This window comes from Felis catus, chromosome D4, assembly GCF_018350175.1.
Source record: "Felis catus isolate Fca126 chromosome D4, F.catus_Fca126_mat1.0, whole genome shotgun sequence".
Classification (NCBI taxonomy): Eukaryota; Metazoa; Chordata; class Mammalia; order Carnivora; family Felidae; genus Felis; species Felis catus.
The window spans coordinates 7,680,455-7,705,239 of NC_058380.1; the positions used below are offsets into that span (position 1 = coordinate 7,680,455).

The 24,785-nt window shown below is 46.4% G+C and overlaps 1 protein-coding gene across 8 annotated transcripts in view; it reads left to right on the forward strand.

The window, feature by feature from the left end:
- GLIS3 (GLIS family zinc finger 3) overlaps window positions 1-24,785 on the forward strand; it is a 547,835-nt gene that overhangs the window by 482,618 nt on the left and 40,432 nt on the right. For all 8 annotated transcript variants that reach the window (XM_045043118.1, XM_045043119.1, XM_045043115.1 and 5 more), the window contains one exon: window positions 16,700-16,847. In XM_045043118.1, the coding sequence (XP_044899053.1) occupies window positions 16,700-16,847 (148 nt within the window). The remainder of the gene's footprint in view (window positions 1-16,699; window positions 16,848-24,785) is intronic.

A 24,785-nucleotide genomic window follows, 5' to 3' on the forward strand; every position in this document is an offset into this window, starting at 1 on the left:
TGATGTATCAGAAAAATGTTTTGAGGGAAACCTGTTGAATACGTATGGATGTAGGATCAGAAGCAGTTCAGCAGTGAGCACCAGGATTTTCTAGAAGCCACAAGACTGAGGACTCAGTTTGCAGAAGTCACGATTTGGAAATGGACCTTTGTACTGGCTTAGTAAACAACCATCTGTGAGATTCCGAGAGAGGGATGGTTTGCAGAGCACTAAGAACAGGAAAGGTGGCAGTTCTCACACCTGCAAATCTTACAAGTCTCCTAACATGTTGGCTTCCCTTATTGAGACAGCGTTTCCAGAGAATGTGATTGGAAAGGATTTCCAGAAAAGGCTTTTATTTCCGTGGAAGGAAATAGCGTTCCAGGTTCAAGCAGCCAAAATATCGCTTGAGTTCACGCTGAGGACTACTTTCAATTGAGGTGTTTACTTGCCTACTATCCTGAAAATCCCGGGGTCCCTAGACCCGATCCTGAGCCAACCTGAGAGCAATCTTGTGACCTAATGGGAAGGCTGGGACAGTGATGAGCAATTCTCAAGGATGGCTCCCTCACCTCTTCTGCCCTGTTGTTCAGAAGCTCTGTCTCCTAGATATCTAGATAACGCTTCAGGCTAGCCTATAAATTTAGGTAATTTAGCTGATAATCTGAGGGAGAAGTATTTCACAGCCAGTAGATCAAGGGGTGACTGCCACTTCCAAGGCTTAATGCCTGTGAAGAAGGTCTCGTCAGCTTCCTCGATGAACTCATGAAGCAGAGGAATGCACGAATAACGAGTCGGCAGCACCATGGACAGCCTGGACCACTGCCTGCTCTTGGTTGAGAGTCTGTTCACTAACAAAGCGTGCTGTATGGCGGGTGATCTGTACCATAGGTGGTCACCAAGCTTATGGCTCCTTCCAGATCGAAACTGTACTACAGATTCAATAAAACGTGGTCTTTGCCGATGGCCTGAGCCATAAAGACACCGTAGAGGCCAGTGTGGTTGAGGTGTTTGAGTCCCATGGAAATCACCCATCGAGTGAGGAACTAATGCACCTAGAACAAGGGAATATGCAAGAATGGTGGGATTTTATTGGTACCACTAATACTGAGATATAAAATGATCATGTTTTAGAACTTGCAAGTTCTTTTGAATTTTTAAAATTTTGAATGCAACGTTAGATTTTTCAGGAGGATATAGAAGTGCGATGCTCAGATATTATAGGGAATTATTGAAGGAAAAATAAGCTTATTTTAGGGCAGGAATTTTGAAGTCATATATTGTCATTCCCTTCCCCTCACCCTTCTTATGGGGAAATGAAGCCTTCCCACTCACAATATGACCACATTTTGTAATAAATAGCACCACGTGAAATCCATGCGGGATTTAACATACTTCATGAAATGGTTAATGTTGTATTTTAATGTAATTTTATGGTATATGTTTTAATACCTTTTCTGTATTCTTAGGTTGAATATATTTGCTATCTCAGGACAGCTTACAGAATTGTAGGGGCTAGAAATATTTTTATAGGAAAGTGCCTGGTACAGTCTGCTCTCAAAAAGTGGTTGTTAACTTAGGGACTTTATTAGAAGTTCTAAATTGACACACGAATTTCCCAATGGGTTAAACTTTACAGAATTGCAAAGATCAAATAACATGATCTATATAAAAGCAGGCATAGAGCATTATAAAAAATGCAATAGATATTGCTTGCACGATCTTCAAAAGCAGTGATTTGCTTAGAATTCACCAGAGGTGAAAGAGGGACAGAACGACTTGGACCCAGCAGTGGACAGAAGGAGGTGGACACTGGGGTTACAGAAGTGATTTAAAGGGAAACATTTGGCAGTGTCTTTTCCGCGTCTCTTCTGACATTGCCTTGAACTGCTCGTCAAACTCTTGTATTGTTCTTAACATCCCACACATCTGTGGTTTATCTACCAAGTTGGATTGGAAAATCCGTAACGGTAGGAGCAAGCCTCGCTTTTCTCCATTGCAGGCAATGACAGCATTAACCTGTAGATTTCACCTTCCCTGGCCCTGAGCCAGTCTGTTTATGTGCATTAGGTCACCTGGAAGACCCGTGAAAATACAGATTTCTGAGCCCCACCCCCAGAATTTCTGTTTCAGTAGCTCTGAGCTAGTCCCAAGAATTTGAATTTCTGCTGGGGATTTTTAACAAACTCTCAGGCGACCCTGGGTCCTGCTTGTCCAGGAACAACGCTTCGAAAACTATTGCTCTGGATCATGAAATGTGGGAGTGTTATAGCAGAATATAATCTCCGTTTTGACTGGTGGAAGTTACAATAAGAATTGCCCATCATTAACTAAACGGAGAGAACCTTTCACAGTGTCTAGATAGATAGTATACCAAATTACCACGAGGTACAGTTGGAAATATCTTACAGTCTTATATATCAGTTATATGTCAGTAAAGGTGAAACTTTAAAAAATAATCATCTTAAAATTTACGCATGAAAACCATGTGATGGAAATCTGTCCACAAAAGACAGTTTAACGTACAGGTGATATGCCATATATTTGCAATGATAAATAGAATAATGCTTCTCTGGAACTTATGATTAAATACTTACAAAGATAATACAACTGAATCAAATAGTGAAAAAAAATTGCCCCATAGTATACATTTCTGTTTCTCATTAAGGAAAATCTATCAGTGGATATTAAGCTCGTCTCCCCCCCACCCCCACCACTGTTACAACGGCATTGCTCATATTTTGATTAAGAGTGAGATCTTGTAACTGCTCAACTGAAGAAAATTAAAATTCTGATTCCCAGCCAGCACAGGGCACATTTGTATGTATGCAGGCTAATGTTAATGACTTTATATGTTTGCAAGCTGCTTAATTTGGTGCTTCCGTTTTCCATATCCACTTACTCCCTTGTATTGATGTTAGTTTTTCACGCAAGATTAAGCTGAATTATTCAGTTTTATAATACGTACAGGTTTTTGCTGTAAAATTATTTTTTGTGGATGAGCAAAAATAATTCCACACCTCGTGGAGGAAAGGAGAGTCATAACGCTGGGTTGGTTGTGGCTTTATCCCCATTGAACAAAGTCTTGGTTGTCTTTATACTACTATTTCTTCTTTTCTGATTCCATGTTATTTTGCTGGCATTCAAATGGGTGTGAGAAGGAAAGGTTATGTTTACTTCGAAGTGTACCCACAAATAGGTCTTAGGAGACGGATGCAGAGGGCAAGACGGAGAATTCAGGATAGAATTCCTGGAATGAGGAACTCATTAGCTTTGCAGTGAGGAAGGCTTGGGCCCAACTTCCGGGTCTGAAGTCCTGACCTTCTGCTTCAAATGAACCTTCCGAGGAAAGAGAGGAACGGGTAGACCTGTCTCTTTCCCGTGAAGAATAAAGAAAAAAGGAAAGTGGGCCTTTTCCGGGTGCTTGTAGTCGCAGTGAGAGTTCATTTCTTTACACTTGTCTTAGCCCTGAAAATAAATGTGAATAGCATAAAACTCAAAAGTGAAGGACATTACTGAATCAGCTTGGACATTATTTGCCATGATTTACTGTTAACAAAAGAAGAAAACATCTTGCAGGCACTGCATAAAGAGAGTAGTTGTGGAAACGACTCGTTCCAGGTGACCAACAGCCGTGTCTCGGAAGGCTGGCTTTTATTGTATCTTCCTTAATACTGTCAGAGAATGATCTGCCCCACTCAGGCGCCCTGGCCATGACTCACACCGTCAAGGCCGCCTTAACAGCCCGCCTTGACTTCTCAGAAGTTTCAGCTTCCTCCTTAGCCTCTTAACTCAGTTTTCCCACTACATTTCAAGGCTGTGCTAGCTTCATTCACGCTCATGACCCCATTTCTAGTGGCTGCCTCGGCCTCAACCTCTTCCAACTCCAGCCCAGGTCTCCGTGAATTTAGCTGCTGCCATCTTGGCTTCTGCTCTGTCCAGCAGCTCTGTTAACGCCCACTCACACCCTAAGAAGTCGAGTTTTACAATCTTCACTGCAACCTTTCCCTGGGGATTCCATGAAAGTCCTGCTTCTGCCTTTGGGGAGGGGCTGTTGGTTCACTATTCAAGGGAAAAGGGGAAAGGCTGTCGTCAGCACGCATAGGAGCTTGCTCCTCAGACTGGCCCACAGGGATGCTTGTCACATTTTTCTGAGACAGGGATGCACCTCATGAAAAATGTCATGGGTCAGCTGCCCCTGAAGACGTTCTGATTGGTAAGGTAGCGATCTAAGGTCCATAGTTCTGAAGTACTAAGGCAGTTTGGGGTCATATTTATCTGTACAAATGTAAGGATGGGCAATATTGAGTATCTATTCTTTTTTCTTTTTAAAGTTTATTTATTTCTTTTGAGAGATAGAGTGCGATCAGGGGTTGGGGCCGAGAGAGAGAGGGAGAGAGAGAGAGAGAGAGAGAGAGCATCTGAGCAGGCTTGATGCTGTCAGCGCAGAGCCCGATGCGGGGCTCGAACTCATGAACCATGAGATCATGACCTGAGATGAAATCAGGAATCAAACGCTTAACCAACTAAGCCACCCAGGCACCCCTAGTATCTCTTTTCTTAAGTCATATCATTGGCCACGTTTTTTTTTTTTAATAATACCTCTGACCATCTATGTAGTCAATCTATGCTCAAATAGAACACTTACAAGTGGCATGTTATTTCTCCAATTCAAATTTATTTCTCTCTTCCTGAGGTCAGTTGATGGATTAAATGACAGAGCTCTTGTAATAGTACTTAGCACATGGCACGTGTTCAGTGTCTATTAGTAATTTTTGTTGTTGCTTTTATCCAGATCCGAGGACAATATATGTTACAGTTCTGTCAAGCAGATAGGGAAAAGGTGCCAGAAATTACCCGTCAGTCCCATTTAAGAAACAGGGAAAATATGGAAGCCTGAACAGATTGGGAATTTGATCGGCATATTGAGTAGATGAAAAGAAAACTGAAATACGGTTCTTCATATTTTTATTTGTTCGGTACTTCACATAACATTTTATGAGTTAAGGAAATGCACTGTAGGTCTCTAAAGAAAAACAAATTGGAATCAGAAGCCCATCACTTGGGCGGCAGTGCCTCTGAAATCACACTGTCAAAATTGTGTCTTGATAAGTATTGATTGTTTTAATTCAAACGTAGTATGTTTTCTGTTTGTGTTTGTGTTTTAGAGGTAGTGTGGTCTGGCAGGAAGAACGCGGAGCTAGATGTGAGCTCCAATCCTGGCTCTCCACTCTGGGGAGGTTACTTCTCCTCTTCTCTAGATCGGTGATAAGAATAGTGGCTCCCTAGGACTGAAACAGGCATTAAGGGAGAACGCACGTAAGAGTTCGGTATGCTCTCTGTAGCTGGCATATGTTCCTTTCTCTTTTCCGTCCTCTTTGCTTAAATGCTTAGAGAATGACCCCTAGACTGAGCCCATGTCTGTGATGGAGACCAGAACCCCTCCTCTCCATTCCTCTTAGTCCTGGGTACCACCACTTGAAGTTCAGAAATCGCTGTCCTAAGATAAAGTGTTCCTTTTGAGAAGAATTCAAGTCAAGATGAGGACTTAGAACTCCCATATTTTGAGACGTGTTTTCAAATCTTTATAATTTTTTTTAACGTTTGTTTATTTTGGAGGGACAGAGACAGAGCACGAGTGGGGAAGGGGCAGAGAGAGAGGGAGACACAGAATCCAAAACAGGCCCCAGGCCCTGAGCTGTCAGCACAGAGCCCGAGGTGGGGCTCGAACTCATGAGCCGTGAGATCATGACCTGAGCCGAAGTCAGACGCTTAACCGACTGAGCCACCCAGGCGCCCCTGACTTAGACTTCTTTGGTGGTTGTTGCTATGAAGAGTGGAAATACGCACTGGCTGGTCATACAGAGTCCCAGGGCGCTGGGTTGAGAAGCAAACTTACTCAGCAGTGGGTTGGTGAGGGCGGGGTAGATGGCAGAAGGAAGAAGCAGGATTGATGGCCTCAGTCAGTGCAGTTTTACACCATCATTGTGTCAGCCTTGCTGAGGCATAGCCTTGGTCCTTCCTGATCCCGTTTTGTAAATAGACTCTCCAGGCCGTGCAATTTATCTCAAAATAGACCCTAAGGTGTCTAGAAAACTATGCTTGACTATTTGCTTCCCTCAAATTTGGTTTCCATATTTCAAAAATAGTTCCACAGTCTTTTCATGATGGTTCTTAGGAGTTAGCATGCAACAGATAATTTATTATACCACGGGCCATATATGGCCCGCCTGCCTCCTGTTTTTGCATGGCCTGAGAGCTAAGGATGTTTTTAAGGTTTTTAAATGTAAAATGTAAAAAAGACTCTTGGCTCTTAGGTGAGAATAGTTGCTCACAGAATTGAGGACATTGCCTGTTGCTAGCAGTGCCTGCAATATTTAGTCTCTGGCCCTTTACACAACAGGTTTGCCAAATTCTGCTTTCCACTTATATCTGGGACCTTCGTCAATGACTGACTGAAATCAAAGAAGCTTGTGGCTTCCATATGTCTGATCACATTTTGTCTTAAAAGTCTGCCAGTACACATAGGTTTTTTGATCACCGTAGTATTTTCGATTTAGCAAATACCTGAGTAGTCTTCCAGCCCCTGGGTTTGCAGAGCTTTGCGTAAGACCCAATATTTAAAACAGGTCACACAGCAGAGCTCTTTCATTCGAAGGGATCCATACCACCTATGCTGCCTGTTACCCAGCGCTCCTGTCCTCCCCCAGACAGTCTGCGGAAGCCCAAAGGTAGGGGCTCCGCAATGGAGTTACTACTGTTAAAGTCTTCCTATTGTAAGCAGCTAGCTGCAGAGACAACCTTGGGCCATGGTGGGAATTAAGCCCTCAGTAATGTGGCCACCGCTTAGGAAGAAGCTGCCAGAAGACAGGTAGGACTCAGTTTTGGTCATGGTGAGCCCAGGGCTGACAAAGATATCACAGAGAGTTGTCACAGTTAAATTCTACTAAGGTCTGTTTTTCCTAAAAAGAGAAGAGGCTTAAACCCTCAAATATCAAGGAGCGTGTTTTCTAAGATTCGGGCCTCTTGTAGACTTACACATTAATGCCGAGGAGAAAAGGAAAATTTTGAAAGATTAAGCTTAGGAAGCATGCTTACTTCCTCAAAATACACTTTCTAACTAACAATAAGGATGCTTGAAATTCATATAACCCGACACTGAACACTCCATTCAACAGGTAGGGAAAAGCTTTTAAGTTCCTTAAGAAAGGTTATAAATGGGCATAATTCCTGGTAACATGTCAATGACTTATCAGAGTCTGTCTACACTGAGAGTAATCTAGGAGGTAATACTGGGCACCTGAAGGAGAAGTGAGAAAATCGTCCACTTTGTGGGCAAAGTATAGAAAAGGAAGAAAGGGGGTTCTTTGGCTTCTCTGGAGTCCTAACAAAACCATATTCCTCTTCTGTGCATTTTTGCCCAGGGCCAGTAGTCATTGCAAACTGTGGTTCCTAAATTCCCCAAAAGGGCTGTTGTGACTCCATTTTACCGAGCGGTCTCTTGGGAGAGCTCAGGGTTGGTAAATAGCCCTTGAGTTGGCTAGAAGAAATTTGCGTTACAAATTGGATTGGCTGTATGTGCTCCGTATCTGTTTCCAAGAAGCCTTCTCTGTGAAATGATTTTAGAAACCGCATGGAAGTGGAGTGGGTGGGGTAGTCTTGGTAGCATCTAAAAGGGAGGAAACCTCTTTTGGGGTCAACAAGGTACAGGTAGGAGGCAACTAAGGGATAAGTAATGAGGAGCTAGAGAACCAAGTATTTTCTTACTAACATGGGTTTTTGTGGCCAAATCAGACTTTATTCCAAAAACGGAGATGAGGGACATTCCCGTAAGAGCTTCCAAGAATGGTTCTCCATACCTGCTCCATCTTTCTCCTTTCTGACTGCTCTCCTTCTCTGTTCAAAATGGGGGATGACGTAACACATAGCGGCAGTACCGAATTTCTCCCAGGGTACTCCTTGTTCACATTATCTTCCTGACTTGCTGTGTAACTGACTCTCTGTGAGTGAGTAAGTGGGTTGGGAGGTGAAGGGAAGAACGATAAGGTATGAGATTTGAGGTTGGATAAGTCCTTCATTGTCTGGAAAGACCCAAGAGGGGCTGCCTGAAATGTTGGTCCCAGAGAAGTTGAGAGAGGTGCCAGAAAACGCCATTTCACTTGTAACAAAACGGCTTTGTTCTGAAAGGCACATGTTTCAGGAGCTTTTCCGACACGCAGTTAATTACACCTGGTATTTCAGGACGTTTGATGGTAACCTTTGGCATCTGCCTGGATGACTTCAGCCATTATCTTCTGGTTGTATCGCGGTGTCTTCCAGAAGGGCATGTAAGCATAAGTCCTCTTCCAAATACTAATAACCTCTTCCCTGGCTGTAAATCCAGCTGCATGATGTGGAAATGTAATTGGGCAGCCTACACAGAAGTTTGGAGCTCATGTGGGAATATCTATTTGTAAGAGAACCTGAATATTCATGTAACTGTCCAGACATCAATAAATTCTCATTTTACCTTATTTATTTCTGCTCCCCAGTGAACAGCATCGCTCTTAAGCTCAAAGTTAATAGGCATGTTCTTCAGAGATGTACCCTCTCTTACCTTAATGGAACGTCTTTCTAACACATTTGTTCATCGGTTGCCAGGTAGCTCTCCCATCAGGTGACACGAGTGTGTTTTCTTTGTCTTAGTGCACAGGTGACAGTTACCATTGTTTGCCATCAATTAGCTTGGGGTAGCATGTCAAGGATGTACGGATGGTGTCATTTTAGTCTGACAGCCACCTGAGCCGGTTGAGAAAGGATTGTTTCATTATCCTCTTATCAGTACTGCTGGATAATGATACTCCACACTGCAAAGAGGGAGGGGAGAGAAAAGACAGGCAAGAAAGAATAGATTTTTAGGGATTGGCAATATTAAAATTATTCATGCCTCCAGGAGGAGAGAAAGATTACAGAGATGGCTGCGTGAACCCATAAGAAGCTCTGCTTTCCTAATGCGGCTGGAATGTGGAAGGAAGCCGCTCGCCCACCCCGGGGGAGGGTGTCGGGGAGGGAGAATGCCCAGCAAAGCGGGGAGGAGAGAGAAAAAGGCCCCCGCTAGCCATGGGCCACACAGGCAAGGAGCCACCGCGGCATCTCTGCCATTTTCCAGCTGACAGGCCCTTTTCCTTGCTGGAAAATTCTCCCTGGTTCGTGAACTCGGGTCATGAGAGCAATTAAATCGTTCCATGGCGAAATGCGAACAACCACAGAAGGTATGGGGGCCCAGGTTTTCACTGTTGGGCAGCGAAGCTCCAGTCACCCCCCAGCGGTAGTGGCTTTCTCCAGAAAGACTGAAGGGAAGTGTTTTTCGAATCCTGAAAATTAACCACGGCCGCGTCTTTATGCGCTTGGAGAAACAAATAAAAAGCACTGGAAATGTAAAAATACTTGCAGATACACTAAGCTTCAGAGAGGGCTGGTTGTGTTGACATTCTAGTAACAGCCCGTTCTCACTCCTTAACGAAGCGAAGAGCAGTCATGCATGAAAATGACTTTGTTGTCTTTAAACTGAACCGCATTAGGGGTTGTAACTCACAGGTGTGCCTTACCCCCTGTACAATAAAGGACAACATTTTAACCCTGTGGGGGTTCTTCTGCAGACCCCGAAGACTTTACAGCACTTGCGATAGAAAAATTGAACAGAAAACGCTTACTAGTAGAAAGCATGATGTATATACACTCTTTTGTGCTTTCAAATGACTCAAGGCCACAGTTTATATGCATCTTTAAGTAAGAGGCCACACCGGATTGGAGATTTACCATTTGTGGGGCACCACACGCCTTTGTTTCCCCCCACCACCAGCCTATTGATAAGAATCATTATAATAAAGATAACCAAAGAATAACGACAGTGGTTTATTGGGTAGTTAAACACAGTCCAGGCACTGTGGTAAGTGTTTTTAGTCATACTGTGACATAGTCTCCTTATTTAAGATGAAGAAACTGAGCTGAGCTTGAGTGACTTGCCCAAGACCCATTGCTAGGAATTGGTAAAGCTTAGATTCAAAGCCAAGTCCGTCTGACTCCCGCTGTGCCTGCTTTGTTCTCTTAAGAACCACTCCGATACTGTCTGTCTTGAGTGCCCAACTTCTAGGGAGGCCAAAGGAGTTAACATTTCCATTACAGTTCAACAGTTTCCTCAATCCTTCCCAGGTTCAAATTTCTTCTGGGGGATGTGGGGGCATGGATGGGGGAGGCAGACACAGGGTTGACCTCAGCATTCCCATTCGTATGGGAATCGAATTCTTTTTTTTTTTAATGTTTATTTATTTTTGAGACAGAGAGAGACAGAGCATGAATGGGGGAGGGTCAGAGAGAGGGAGACACAGGATCAGAAGCAGGCTCCGGGCTCTGAGGGGTCAACACAGAGCCCGACACAGGACTCAAACTCACCCACCACAAGATCATGACCTGAGCTGAAGTTGGCCGCTTAACCGACTGAGCCACCCAGGCGCCCCTCGAATTCTTTTTTAATATCTCTGTGAAAGCCAACTCAGCCTGGTTTCATTGCTTAGCGGGGCCCTCTGTGCTCAGACCTGGAAATACTGCTGTGGAGATGGGTGGTGAGCCCACACCTCCTTCAGGGCACCGGCTACCAAGCATTAACTGTCACGTCTCAGGGTTACGGCGTCACTCAAGCCCTCACTGTAAGCGAATTCACAGCCTGTGGGTGACACCGGTTCCCCCTTTCCTACGAGAGTAGGCCCGCTACAGAGAACAACGCAGTGGCTTTTTAAGCAAGTGCAAATGACTCCAAATGCACATTTACCGCAAGAGCTCAGACTCAACGGATCTGCACGGCAAATCCGCTTTTGTGCGTGACTGACGGAGGTGGTGGCCTCTCAGCCTACCACACTGTGGCCACTTGTGGGAACAGGTGCATATATCTCATTGCTCACGAATAACCCCTCCCTGCCCGCCTTCGTTCCCACCAGTAGATCAATACACCCCTGACAGGCATCTGAAATCTTTATTTGGGAAAAAGCACATTTCCTACCAGCTGTTTGTTTTCCAAACCAAATAATTTACTTAACTTGTCACCTCCGTTAAATTTCAGAGCTGGAAAATTTCTCTCGGCCGTGCTGAGGTCACTCCGGTGCTCTCAGCATGGGCGGAAGCAGAGGAGGGAGGATCCCTCTTGCGTTGTAACCAGCATTTTGGTGGCTGAAGCCGGCCGGGTGCATTGTGCGTGGGAGGGAAGAACGCCTAGTGACTCCAGTCTTTGCAAATGGGGTGCGCGGGAGTTCTGAGACAGGATCAACACTCTTAGGCATGTGATCTGAGATCTGTGTTCCTAGGTTTGAATTCAGCCCCCAGACCGGGTACCTGACCTAGACCGGGTACCCTAGTCAGGAACCCAGTAAGGCCTCAAGTTCCTCATCAGTAAACCAGGGAGGGGTTTGCAAAGTACTCAGTAAATGTTAACTTGGCTCTGAGGTGTAGGGCAGCGGGACGACCAAACGCAGCTGAGATGTGGTCTGGCACCTAATACTCCAAGTGCACTCCCCAGATCAGCCTCAGCAGGCACTCTGGGAGGTTGGTCGAGGTTCAGAACCTCAGCCCTCCCTGCATCCAAGACCTGGTGAATCTGAATCGACATTCAACCCTGGATGAATGGTTTGTAAGGTGAAGCTTGAAAAGTAGGGCTCTGACCGCCCACAAGGCTTCAAACAGGACTATGCCCTCCAGTCGGCTATTTTCAATACACCTCAGCCCGACAAGGGAGGTCTTCCTCCCCGCCCTCTAAAATGACGAAAACATAGTCACCAACCAAGGCCCATGGTAGCCTTCTGTGGCATTGGGAAAAGGGCCTGAGATAAGTTGGCCTCATTTCGGGAACACTCCTTGCCTGCCTCCATTCGCACATGACAGCTAACGTATCCCCGAGGGTGCCCTGTCCGTACCCATAGAGATACAGATTAATTGTTTTCATGTGGATGGAGAGAGGGCTGTTGATTAACCCAGATTAACCTGAGCTAGTTAGAGGCTCTAGCCTAGAATGCCCTGCTCCCAGTAGCTGGTGAGAGCGCATCTGGGGACCACACGTGTCAACCCGTGCTGCTCTGTTAGCGTTAAAGCCCAACTGAGTTACTTACCTGCGCCCCCCTCTACAGGAGACAGGTGGGGAGCCTTCAGTAAGCTCTGCTCCAGAGAGAAAGCCCAGAGGAGCAGGGAGGCTAGCTCCTGGGTCCTCCTCTGAGGGCAGAGCTCACAGACTTGATCTCAACACCAGGCTTTTATTTCCTCGGGGACTCCACCATCTCTTAATCACAAAAGCAATAAGAATTTCCAATATGTTCCTCCGCCATGCCTAATCACCTGTTCCGGCTGTCAGTCACCAGCGTGTCTGGAGAGTCCCCTAAAAGCTCTCTTCCAGCCTTGAAAGCAGCACTAACCCCTGTGGTGACACGGGGCAATGAAGGCCACCCCCGTGGGCAGCCTGCGTGCACCAGCTGATTGGATCACAACAATTTTGTTAATATTGCTCTAGATTCTAGAGGGATCACTTCCCTTCCTTACACTCTGATCGATAGTTGTGTGCCCCATTGGCTGAGTTCGAAAAATCATTTTGAGTGTGTATGGAAGGAAATGTTTCCTTTTGTAAACAACCTTACTATTGCGCTCTCACATGGAGATTTTCTTCTGGAGGTTAAAAAGTCACTTGGCAAAACATTATGTGTGAAGTCAGCAGATATTCAGCTTCAAACATTAAGAGAGACCAGCACCTGCCTCGGGTGGAGTAGGGGCTGGAAAATTGGGAAGGAAGGAAGGGAGGGAGGGAGGGAGGGAGGGAGGGAGAGAGGAAGGAAGGGAGGGAGAGAGGAAGGAAGGCAGGAGGAAGGGAGGGAGGAATGAATGAAGGAGGGAGGGAGGAATGAACGAAGGAGGGAGGGAGGGAGGGAGGGAGGGAGGAAGGAAGGAAGGGAGGAAGGGAGGAAGGAAGGAAGGAAGGAAGGAAGGAAGGAAGGAAGGAAGGAAGGAAGGAAGGAAGGAAGTTCTTAGACTATGCTAATATAGAAGCCTGGACATATGACCGACAGAACTGGAAATTCCTAGAAGTCAGTATAAGTAGGAGAGATACTACCTATGCCACAGTGGCGATTACTGAGAAATGTGGATCTCTGGTAGAGGCCAAGGGCAATCCTACCCAAGTCACAGTTATCTCATTCCAGAGTTTTGTCCATTTTATCAGAAGGGTGCGTGACATGGGGCTGGGTGAATGTTGGTAAGCCATGTTGTTTGTACTTCCTCTAAGTCTGTGGTCATTACAGTGGTCACGGGAAGCATCCACAAGCAGCAGTCTTGCCCGGGACTACACACAAAGGGCTCTGTGTAGACACTGGACTGGAAGCTTCTACTAGGTTCCCTACCTCACCGGGAGAGATTTTGTCCCGTACTTCTCATCCCATCTGTTAGGCAATGGAGACAAGTCACAGGCTTCGGTTTGCTCACAGGGGATTTCTTACAACCAACATAAGAAACTGTTCTGTATACTTTATAAATTCAGACTTCAAATCAAGCCCTAAAGCACCCCTCTTTGTTATTCTCATGGGGTCCCCAGTCAAAGGGTCCCTGCCTGTTTCAGTGCCATTCACCAGGGTTAGCAGCGGAAGAAAGGGCTATCCATATGTGTTTGACTGCTGGCCGGTCAACACAGCCTCCGCACAGCAGGAGGGCAGGTTTCTGAGTCTTCTGACCTGTCTCGTGGACCTCTCACGCCCCACCACATAGCCTCCACCACTTATTCCTACTGGCAGACTCTGCTGTGGAAACCATTTGCACCAGGTAGAACTTAGAAGCACCTCCCCTCAACTGTACCCTGTGTCTCTGGCCTTCTGCCCACAGGCTTCTCGGATGCCCTGCTCTTGGGTATCTGGGAGAGCTTTAGCCACTCTGGAATACATGCCTACTTGGAGATAAGAGAGAAGCCACACCCTAGAGCAGTCTATGACCAGCGATCAACAGGATTGGGCGGGTACATGTTTCTTTCTGTTCCTGCCCTGCTCCTTGAGCCCAAGAAGGACTCCATTGACATTGAGTTTGTGTTCGTATTTGTTTAGTCAAACAAGCATGAATGGGACTGTTGGAGATAGCTGGCCTCAAGGCCACCTTGTTCCCTAGTGTGTCCCAGGACCTGGCTCAGTGCGGCCACACATACATACTCCATACGTACCCGTGGAACGATTGGCTGCGGAGAGAGGAATCAGAGGAACATAGGTAACTGCATTCAGAGCAAAAGTATTAAGATAGGTAGAGGATATTATAGTCAAAAGCACAGTGGCACAAGTTGCTGTGGTATATTTGAGGCCGGGCCAGTTGTCTGATTTGGCCAGAGCATAGGGCACATCATGGGACCAAAGGGAAGACAGCTCATTAAAGCGCTTTGCACACCACTTGATGATCTCTCCTAGCGGCTCTCAGCATTGGGGTAGCACTGATGTATAGAGACCTCTTCCCCTCGCTTAACTGCAGCCTCCTCAAGGTTAGGGACCCACATATAGTAGAATGGCTAGCATATAGTAGGCACGTAGGAAAAAATAATGGTTGGAGGATGGACGGGTGGATAGACGGATGGATGGAGGAATGGCGAGACGGTTGGTCCTGGCTATTAGTTGAAGGAGAGGCCCTAACCGGACCTAACTTGCAGTGTGGGGCAGGCTGCAAACCATACTGAAATTCCCAACCTCTTTGATTGCAGCTAATGCAAAAATGTAGCTGATTCGGCTGACGTAGACCTCCGGGAAGCACCACATTTTTCTGTTTGCCGTAGAGTAGAGCATAGAGTGTGCGCACCAAGAGACCCTGTTGCCCATGGGGTTGGAAGCAGCAGGGGCCCTGCTTCCCTTGTGAGGAATACATACATACAGGAACACCTCCAGGGGATCGTAAGCGGTGGGCGCGTTCAGCAACTCCAGCAGAATAAATAGGAGAGCTCATGTTTCTACGCTAAGGCAGGAAAAAAATTAGCTGTGCTTCCACAGTGTCTCTGTGACCTCTTATTATTCCATTAGTTTTTGGAATAGTATATAAAACACCAAGCTCCGTGCTGACAAACACCAGCATTGAAACCGTTGCCACAGTCACTCCAAACAGCCTTCTCCCCTGGGTAAAATTATTATTTGGAATACAAGCAGAATTGTGGTTGCCCGAGTGAGCTGAGCACAAATGAGAGTCGTGATTCATAAGGTGACTCTAGCGAGTTTGCAAACGTGCAACTTTTCTGGAGGCTGACGCACCGTGAGTGCCTTTTTGAGCTACTAAGCACTTTCTAGTCTCACCACCTCTTCAGACTTGGGGGGCTGTGGAGGCAGCAGTTTTCTGAGGACAAGAGTTAACCTGACACAGTGCTGACTTTCCAGAAATAAACCCTTCCCATCAGATCACACCCTTGTCAGTAGCTTTTGAGCAGGAAGATGGTAATTCTGCTTCTTCACACGTTCCTTTAAGTGCTTGAACTCTCGTTCCATTGGGTTAAGCTTTGGGGGGCGGGGTCATCTGGGGTATTAATTCTAACCTGAAGAGGTTGGAGAAAAGTGGTCCTGGTCTAAAAGTATCGCTCCCTGAACTTTTAAACCCTCAAATCTCTTTGACTATGTGGCTGCTGCTTCTTAATCCTGAACCTGATTTCTTTTATTATTTTTTTTTTTTTAGATCCATTTATTCTTTGACATCAGTGGAGTAAGTTCAAAAAGAGCAGAGATGGGTAGAGAGCTCAGCATCGCTTTGTATAGAGAAGGAAGTTGAAGAGAGTCAGAGTAATGATGCTGGGTTGATTGCAGCATAATGAGATGTCTGCTGCGTAGGTCCCAGACACTGAGAGCCTCTCTGATAGCGATAGACTCTGAAAGTGACAAGCCCCGTCTCTTTTGTGACATTGTACCAATTAGCTGATCTAAACGGGCACGTATTTAAGTCTGAGGTCATGTACACTTCTCAGAGGCTAGGCTGCCCCTATGAATGAGGCCGCAACTCAGTCTCTGTGTCGTAATAGGGCAACAGTCGGTGGGGGGGGGGGGGAGCCAGAGCTGTGTCTGATGCCCCTTTTCGTGTTTTGTGGTGCCGGGCATGGGCTCATCACTGGTGGGGACCAAGTGTGTCCATCCACCACACCATCAGGGAAATGCCCGGGGTCAGTCATTCTCTGGGGTTAAGAGGGTAGCAGATCCTGGCCGGGGGCTACGACCAGGACAAGATATTCTATTACCCTGATTCAGCAGGGACACAAGAGAGAGCCAGGCTGACCCACAGAGGCTCGCGGCAGCCTTGAGAAGAGGCAGACAGCCTGTGTCCTGCCCCTTGTGGGTCAGCACACCAAGCATTCTGTCCCCTGTCGTCCCCTGTGACTGAAAAGTGCTTGTGCCGCGACCTTGTTGCAGATGCAGACATTACAGGATCGACCGACTTTATGGTGCCCGCACTGGGAGCTGGCGGGAGGTCAGGGCACCGCTCAGGAGGCGAACCATGAACTTCAGGGCAGTTGCTCACGCGCTCCCCCGGCAGCAGGAAGGGCTCACTCGCCGGGGAGCCTGTTCCACCATGAAAACAGAAGCCGTGTAGATCCAGTGAGCCAGGAACTGTCCCCTTAACGCCACCGAGAGGAGAGCAGGCCCCTAAAACACACTCGCGGTCAGCCTTCGGGGTTAAACACGCGCCGTCTGATGCTTGTTCTCCTTGATTGCAGCCTCCGTCTTCTCCAGCAGTCACTCGAGCCGAAGCGGAGCCCCGCACACTGTCGGTCACCCTTCTCCGGGACACAGCGTGCAGGGGAGCCCCCACCACCCCGCCCCCCAGCTACCCCCGCTCGCGGCCGTGGACGCGGGAGCCGACAGGTAAGGCCAGCCGGCTCTCTTCTAGTAGGTGTCGCCGCTGAAGTCCGCCGCGCGGAGAAGCGCCGTGACAGTTGCTGAATTTTGTTGATCATCCATCGGTGGTGGGTTGAGTCCTCCAGAGGGGACGTGTCAAGAGTACACGCGCAAAAAGCACGTGGACCAAATAGCTCATTACCTGTCATCTTTTCCATGGGGGGAAAAATAAGAAGGCACTGAAGTGTCCGGCGCTGGGAAAACGCATCCGAATTTCCGCCTCTCACACTGTCCTCAGTCTGTTTCGGGGGCTCCTCTCTAAGGCAGTGTCCCCACAGTCTGGAAAGCCTTCCAGGTGCAAGACGGTGCCTTGAGCCCGTGGATCGGTGACAGCTTTGAGAGTATAGGGTTAAAGGGCACAGGATTTTATGCGGGCGACCAGAAAAGGGCTTTTTACCGAAGATTCTGCGTTGATGCCATCCTCATAAAGAGTTTTGGGGACAGTTTTTAAAATCTTGATATTTCGGTCCGTCTGTGGACCTCCGAACCCGCCAGTGGCGTGGACAGCACACGGTTCCTCTTGTTTTCCTCTCCACGTGTCAGCAGGCTCAAATTGACCTACGTAGGGGTTACTCCCAGACATCCACGGTAAAAAAAAGTGCTTGTGGGGCCCCTGGTGCTGCGGTCATAGGCATTTGGGGGACTAATAATGGGTTGGTTGAATAGGCAGCGGGAGCAAAGGCCTTCAATCTTGGAAGTCTGGAATTTCACCAGCGATCTGTGGTTTCGTTGGTGTTGGCCTCGTCTATGAGTTTTTAGATGTGTGTTTAATAATAAATGGGCTTTAGGGTTGGGGTTTTAGGCGGCTGTGTCTAGTAGTTAGAAATATAGATCGGAAGATGTTAGACTTCTTTTCATTGTTTTGCATATGTGGTCAAGTGCAAACAGCTCCAAGCCTCCTCCTCCAGGCTCTATCAGCAGAACAGTACAAATGGTCACCAGCTCTTAAGTTCCTGGATACTGGGGACATGTAGTCCTGCCAGTTTTCTGATGTATTGCTGAAGGTTGAGATGAGCTTATCCATTGCAGCATTTTATTAAGTTTCCAGTTGTTGTTTTTTTTTAATTTACTATTTTTTTTATTTTGAGAGAGAGAAAGAGAGAGAGAGAGAGAGAGCATGAGCAGGGGAGGGACAAAGGGAGAAAGAGAGAATCCCAAGCAGGCTGCATACTCAGTACTGAGCCCAACACAGGACTTGATCCCACTACCACGAGATCATGATGTGAGCTGAAACCAAGAGTTGGACACTTAACCAACCAAGCCACCAGGCGCCCTTCCAGTTGGGTTTTAAGTGATGTAAGCCATGGGCTTCTCATCGTCTCATTTCCTCCTGCCTGGTTGAGAATCTTAACTCCACAAGGTAGCACAGCTGAGAAGCCCATCTCTCGGGACCTCGTCTCCTTCGTCCCATCTTCTTGCGAATACTCATGATGACTCTTTACAGGAATACAAGAGAAAAGCAATCTGTGTATCTTCTTCTTGTACACAGCCTAAAAAGAGTATATGTAGAAAAATATCTTCGCCATTATTGGAGTTAACAACAACCACCCAGACACCTGATGTTGGAAAGCCCAGCTCCAACGAAGGCTGTTGGAATGTGTTCCGTAGGTGCTCCTGCCGCTTGGCTTTGTTTGTTTTTAATATTTTATCTTGTTGCATAATTTTAATTTTTTTCAGTTCCCTCCTTTGAAAGTTGGTAACATATAAAAAACTGCCAGAATAGTACAGGTGAGCACCCATACGCCCTGCATCCATATTTACCCACTGTGAATATTTTGCCATCTTCTGTTTCTGTCTCTCTGTCTTATCTCTTTCTCTTTTTGCTTCCAGAGATCCTTTGTTTGTTTGCTTGCCTGTTGTTTCAGAAACCCTCCGAGAGATTGTTGTGAATATCGTTGAGCTTTAACCCTAATTACTTCGGGAAAGCTCTCCTAAGAAGGACATTTCTCCTGCATAATCACAATGTAATTATCACACTCCGGAAAGTTAACATCAATAAAGCATTATCTAACACGCAGTCAATATGAAATTTCCTCGATTGTGTAAATAACGTTCTTTCTAGCTGGATTTTTTTTTCTTTCCTTTCATCTTTTTTTTTTTTTTCTGACCCAGGATTTAGTAAGATCACAATTCTCATTTTTTTTTGTCCTCTTGAATCTAATGAAGTTCCTCATCCTCACCTTTTAGAAAGTTACCATCATCATCATCATCATTGTGCTTCATGACATTAGCAATTTATGAAGAGCTCAGCACATCTATTTTGCAGAACGTTCCAGACTTGAGACTTCCCTGCTCTTTTCCTCCTCTACAGGCACCTTCCTCATCAGGACCACCTCTTAGGGAATGCGGTGTCCCTTCACTCTTTCGAGCCTTTGTCTGCGCTCCATGGGGAGTTAAGATGAAATGGACCACAGCATGTGACAGTGTCATGTGACATGGTGTGAAGACAGGCAACCTTGGCATCACTGAGATTGAGGTTTAGAAGCCAGAGGGTGTTGTTGAGTAACGACAGTAGTTGACGAGGTAGACCAGCGTGCGAGGGAGGAGGGAGAGGAAGGAGAAGGACACGACGGTCCTTTATATGGCTGAGCGATGAAGCCTTCTCACGTCTGTGGCTTTGCCATGCTGCTGTGTCCTTCCCACCAGATGTGTGCCCATTCCTTTGCCAACCCAACTGGACTGGGCAAGTGTATGAAAGGTTATCTCTTCCGATCGGGTTTTGGAGAGGAGGATAATGTGAAATAGCCCTGAATTATGCCCTGTGTTTGCATTAGTGTGCAGCATAAAAACACGAAGAGGAAATGTGCTTACCTTCCGCTTCTGGTTTATGTATCTTTGCCTCTGTTTGCCTGGGAAATCCCCCAGTAAAAACTCCAGCAGTTTTCTTAACGGAAATAGGTTTATCACACTTTGCGATTTTTAGTGGGAAACTGGCATTCTTTCCTGCTTCGCGGGCATTGATTCATCATTTACTTAGCTTTAACTTGTTAATAAAATGAGCTGAGTCACTGTCAGAAGTCAGGAACAGTCCACCGCGTCTATCCAGTTAGCATCAGCTTCTTTGATCCTTACCGTCGTAAAATAAAATAAACGCAAGTTCTCTCAATTTGAAGAGTATCCATTTTTATTTCGAAATAGTATCTGGATGATACATCGTTTCAGTGATTTAAGCAGTACCACACTACGTCACCGAATGTTGATTTAAACATTATTAAGGGAAGGGGTGTTTGACTATGTCACGTTGAGCGAGCCAGTGGCACTTAATGACCGTGGCTTCCCATAAGAGGAACCCCGTGTCTTTGGAAAGGTCTATTCATACTGTTTCATAGTATGTCTGTTAGAGCAGAAGAAACAAACATATTGATGCAAATCCCTTCCTCAGACGGAGAAATCTTCACAGTCCCAAGAAAAGTCAGCTGATCTGTGTCGCTCATCTTGTCCAACACAGCTGCCTCTCTCCATTCGGCAGAAGTGCCCAGACATGGCGTGCTCTGTAGTACAAGTGACAGAGCTTAAGGAGACCTGTGGATCGACCGCATGGAGCGACTCCGATGAGCCCCGTCTCTGAACCAGGGAAGACCGAAAATAGAGAAACGATGTGGCCTCCTCTGGGAGTACACAATCTAGTACAGGAATCCACAGCAGGGAATGTTAGGGACAGTTGTTTTTGAGGAGGTAGTCAAAATACCTTAACCAAAAAAAAAAGGAATATTGGTTTCTTGAGTCCATGTCAAGTATTGGGAAGCCATACTGTTTTTTATTCATATCAGATGTGACATTGCTCCAGTCCTAGGTATGTATATGTACAGTCTTTCCATGCCTTTGAGTAACCAGGGCTGGTCTTCACTCATACCATTTTCTAAGCCAGCATGGGAAACCTGTTGCAGCTTTTCTGGATGCTAAGGGGTTAAGGACAGCAACTGTTTTCTGTGTATCTTCTTCACAATTCTGTACAGTTCTGCTCCTGTCAAAGCAGCCTGTTCACTGTCTTAGTTCGTTTGTTTCTACATCTTGTTTCAGGATCTTTTCTACCTAAAAAGACAATAAGGACCTTCCATTATTGTCCTATTCTTGAGTAAACATCACCCAACCTGGAGCTTGGGTTAGTTCTCAACCCAGAAAGCCCCCTTGCTTCTTACAGCTCGCAGAGACAAGTTCCCCTGTTACATCTCTTGGTTATTATCATCCGTTTTATTTATTTGTCATTTCCCAGATGTTGCCTTGCTAAGTGAATTACTCGTTCTCTGAGGGCAGGAACGTAAAATTTCCTTACAGCCTCCACACCGCGTGCCCGGTGCTCCACAGTGCTAGGTGCTAAGGAGGGTTTGACAGGGGAGAAGGACCCATGGGGGAATGCCTAGGAAACAAAAGGCCATTGCCGGCTCCCGTTGTCCAGGTGGGAGGCTCCTAGAAAAAAAGGGTCCCCCCTGATTCCTTGGTCTGGACGGTGGGGGACCAGTTCTTCGGGTTCCAGCCATCTTGTGCAACCCGCATACTTTGCTACAACACACAATTGCTCTCATGCGTTTGTTCACATGCATGCACACGCACACATTGCTAGGACCCCCCCTGCTGTCATCCACTGTGGGGGTTCCCTACGTTGCTTTTCTGTGATCTTCACTACGAGAAGCCTGCTACTCACCATCCATTCCTGTCTCCATCTGTAGCGTCTGAACAGCTCAAAACTAGGTCTGTTAGCTTTGCTGTCCTTTCTTCCCCGGGATTTTCTAAACAAGCAGGAACACTGATATCTTCACCCGCTCAGGTTTTTTTTTTTTTCAGCCTCACACACACATGCGTGTGCACACGCACGCACCCCACGTAATCTTTCCTCTCTCTTGTTAATCTCCTAGTATATGTGCAATAATGGCTAAACTCAGAAGCATCATATGAAACATTCAAGTTTATCAAAATCTATCCCAGCACTGGGGTACGTTCATTTTTTGAGTCACTTACTCAGCTGCCCTTTGGGTACCAGGCCATAATGCTAAACACTGAGGACACAGTGGTCGACACGACTGACAGAACCCTGCCCTCTCAAAGTGTCCGGTCTTTTTTTTTTCTTTTTAACATTTATTCATTTTTGAGAGTGAGAGAGAGCATGAGCAGGGAAGGAGCAGAGAGAGAGGAAGACAGAATCTGAAGCAGGCTCCAGGCTCTGAGCTATCAGCACAGAGCCCGACAGGGGCTCGAACTCATGAATCATGAGATCATGACCTGAGCTGAAGTCGGATGCTCAACCAAATGAGCCATGAGGGCACCCATCAGAGTGTCCAGCCTTCACAAGAGACGACCAAATCAACAGGCAAGCATCACTCAGGCTATTGTGAAGTGATGCTAGGAGAGGCTGTGAAGATACACAGGAATGACCCAAAAATAGAAGTAGAAGAAGGAACATCTGCCTGAAATCGGAAAGCCTGTCAGACCTGGCCATGGGTATGCCCAAAAGCTAAGAGGAGGCAATGCCAGCAATGGGCGGAGCTTCGTGTGTGAATGGGGGAGGAGCCTCTTAAAGGGCACTCGGGACACTAGGCTTTCTCTTGAGGACAGGGATTTGTGTATTTGCCCAGGATGGGTACCCTGGTGATTCTGGCATACATTCCCGAGGCCTCCCTATCCTGTTACCCACCCAGCGAGAGTTCAGAACATATTCTATGCCCAACAGAAGAAAAAATGACAATACACAACCAGTTTGTCTGGTCCCCAAGAGACAAAGGCTGTCCTTTGTAAAGGCTAAACCAGCAAGGCAGCACAGGTTTTATGTTATTTTCTGTTTCTAATACAATTTGACACGACAAGTTTCGTCCCTTATAATCCCAAGCTTGTATTTTATGTAGTCATGACCTATATTCGAGGATTTTGAAGAGTCACTTAGTGTTAAAAAAAAAAAAAAAAAAACCATTCCCCATGAGCAATCACTCCTCTGACAGGTCACAGACACATCCCACAGGTATAGAAGGATACGTGACTTACAGGGCGACTATTTTTTTCTTAATGTTAATTTATTTTTGAGATAGAGACTGAGCGCAAGCAGGGGGAGGGGCAGAGAGAGAGGGAGACACAGAATCCGGATCAGGCTCCAGGCTCCAAGCTGTCAGCACAGAGTCCAACACGGGGCTCGAACTCAAAGACTGTGAGATCATGACCTGAGGTGAAGTCGGACGCTTAACCGACTGAGCCACCCTGGTGCCCCTTTACAGGGCAATTATTAAGCACTGGCCCAAAAATAAAGCTTGTCAGCCCTCACCATTGAAATAACTGGGAAGAGCCGTGGTTGAAAAACAGAGGCTTCAAATGGCCATTTAGTCCGCCAGCACCTTGGCATCTGCTCTCCCAACGCCACGTGATCGCATACCTCATCCTGTCTCTTTGGGTTGTAGCACTTTCTATACTGAAAACACTTATCTTCATTTAGTGTCCCACGAAGGGGTCAGTTTCTAGGAAAGTGACTTCCACAGATAATCGAGGTCAAGAGAGGTGGTGTTTAAAATCCACCCACAATACACACACACACACACACACACACACGTTTTATTTGAGAATCACTGAATGTGATGAACGTTGTTCCCCACGTCTATGCTGTGAGCCTAGAAGAAGCAGAAAATCCCAGTATCCTAGCCTTGAAGATGGAGATTAGAATATTGGGTCTTAGACTGGAAAAGCTTGGGGTCCTGGTGCTTTTTTTTTCTTTGTATCTGTGGGAAGTTTCCGGTACTTTTCGATCTTTATTCCAGGGCAGAGTAGCCCACAAGTCTTTAAACTTCTTCATTTCTGATCCATGACCGCAGCCATGCTTTATCCTCTATAGCAGATATCAGTTGAGTTATTGGCCTTTGGAATGAGCCTTCTTCTCATAGAGATATTCGCCTAACAGCTTCTTAAATATGCCAACTTGATCTACTCCTCTTAGCACACATACAGGGAAATTGGTGATACCTGCTCCTTTCTTCTTACTTAGCTAGTGATTGTGAATGGCTCCGATGGCGGTGGGGGGGGGGGCAGAATAAAACAACAACAAAAGGACATTGCTGAACTGGCTTCTCTAGTCTTGTCTGATTTGTCTCTGATCTGTCTCTAATTTAAATGTCTGTGTTGTCTGCAAAACTTTTATGAGCATAATTTTCAGAGTCCAGTCTGTTTTCTTGATAATGGAGGAGAATAATGAGCTACCTTCGTTTACTACTAAGAACTAAAAAGCCTGGGAGTCAACTTTGATTCCTCCCCTTCTCTAGCATTCTCTCATCTGATTAATCCGTAAGTCCTGTTAGCTCGACCTTCAAACACATCTTAAGCCTGATCAGCTCCACTGTCCCCTCCCACCTCAACTCTCGCAGTCCTGAAACTGTCCCCCACGCCAGGGTCTGGCCTGCTCACATCATCCCCTTCTCCCCTCACCCCATTAGCATAGGCAAGGCCATTGCCCCATAGCACCCACACCGTGTGAGCTGTCCTTTAAACTGTAAAGGCAGGGGCACCTGGGTGGCTCAGTGAGTTAAGCACCCAGCTCCAGCTCAGGTCATGATTTCACAGCTCCTGGGTTTGAGCCCCGCGTTGGGCTCTGTGCTGATGGCTCAGAGCCAGGAACCTGCTTCGGATTCCGAGTCTCTCTCTCTGCCCCTCCCCCGCGCTTGCTCCGCCTCTCAAGAATAAATAAACATTAAAAAAAAACTTGTATTAAAATGTAAATGGAATGTCTGACGATTTCCTACTGGGGCCCTTCCCCCACCACACTTGGATAAAGTCTGAACTCCTTTTTGTAGGCTGCTGGGCCCTCTGTGGTCTGGCCTTAATCACATCCATTTACCACTGCTCCTCCTGCTTGTTCTGCCCCAGCCACACTGGCTTTCTTGCGATTCCTGGAAAACACCAGCTCACCTTGCCTCGGGGCCTTTGTACCTGCTGTTC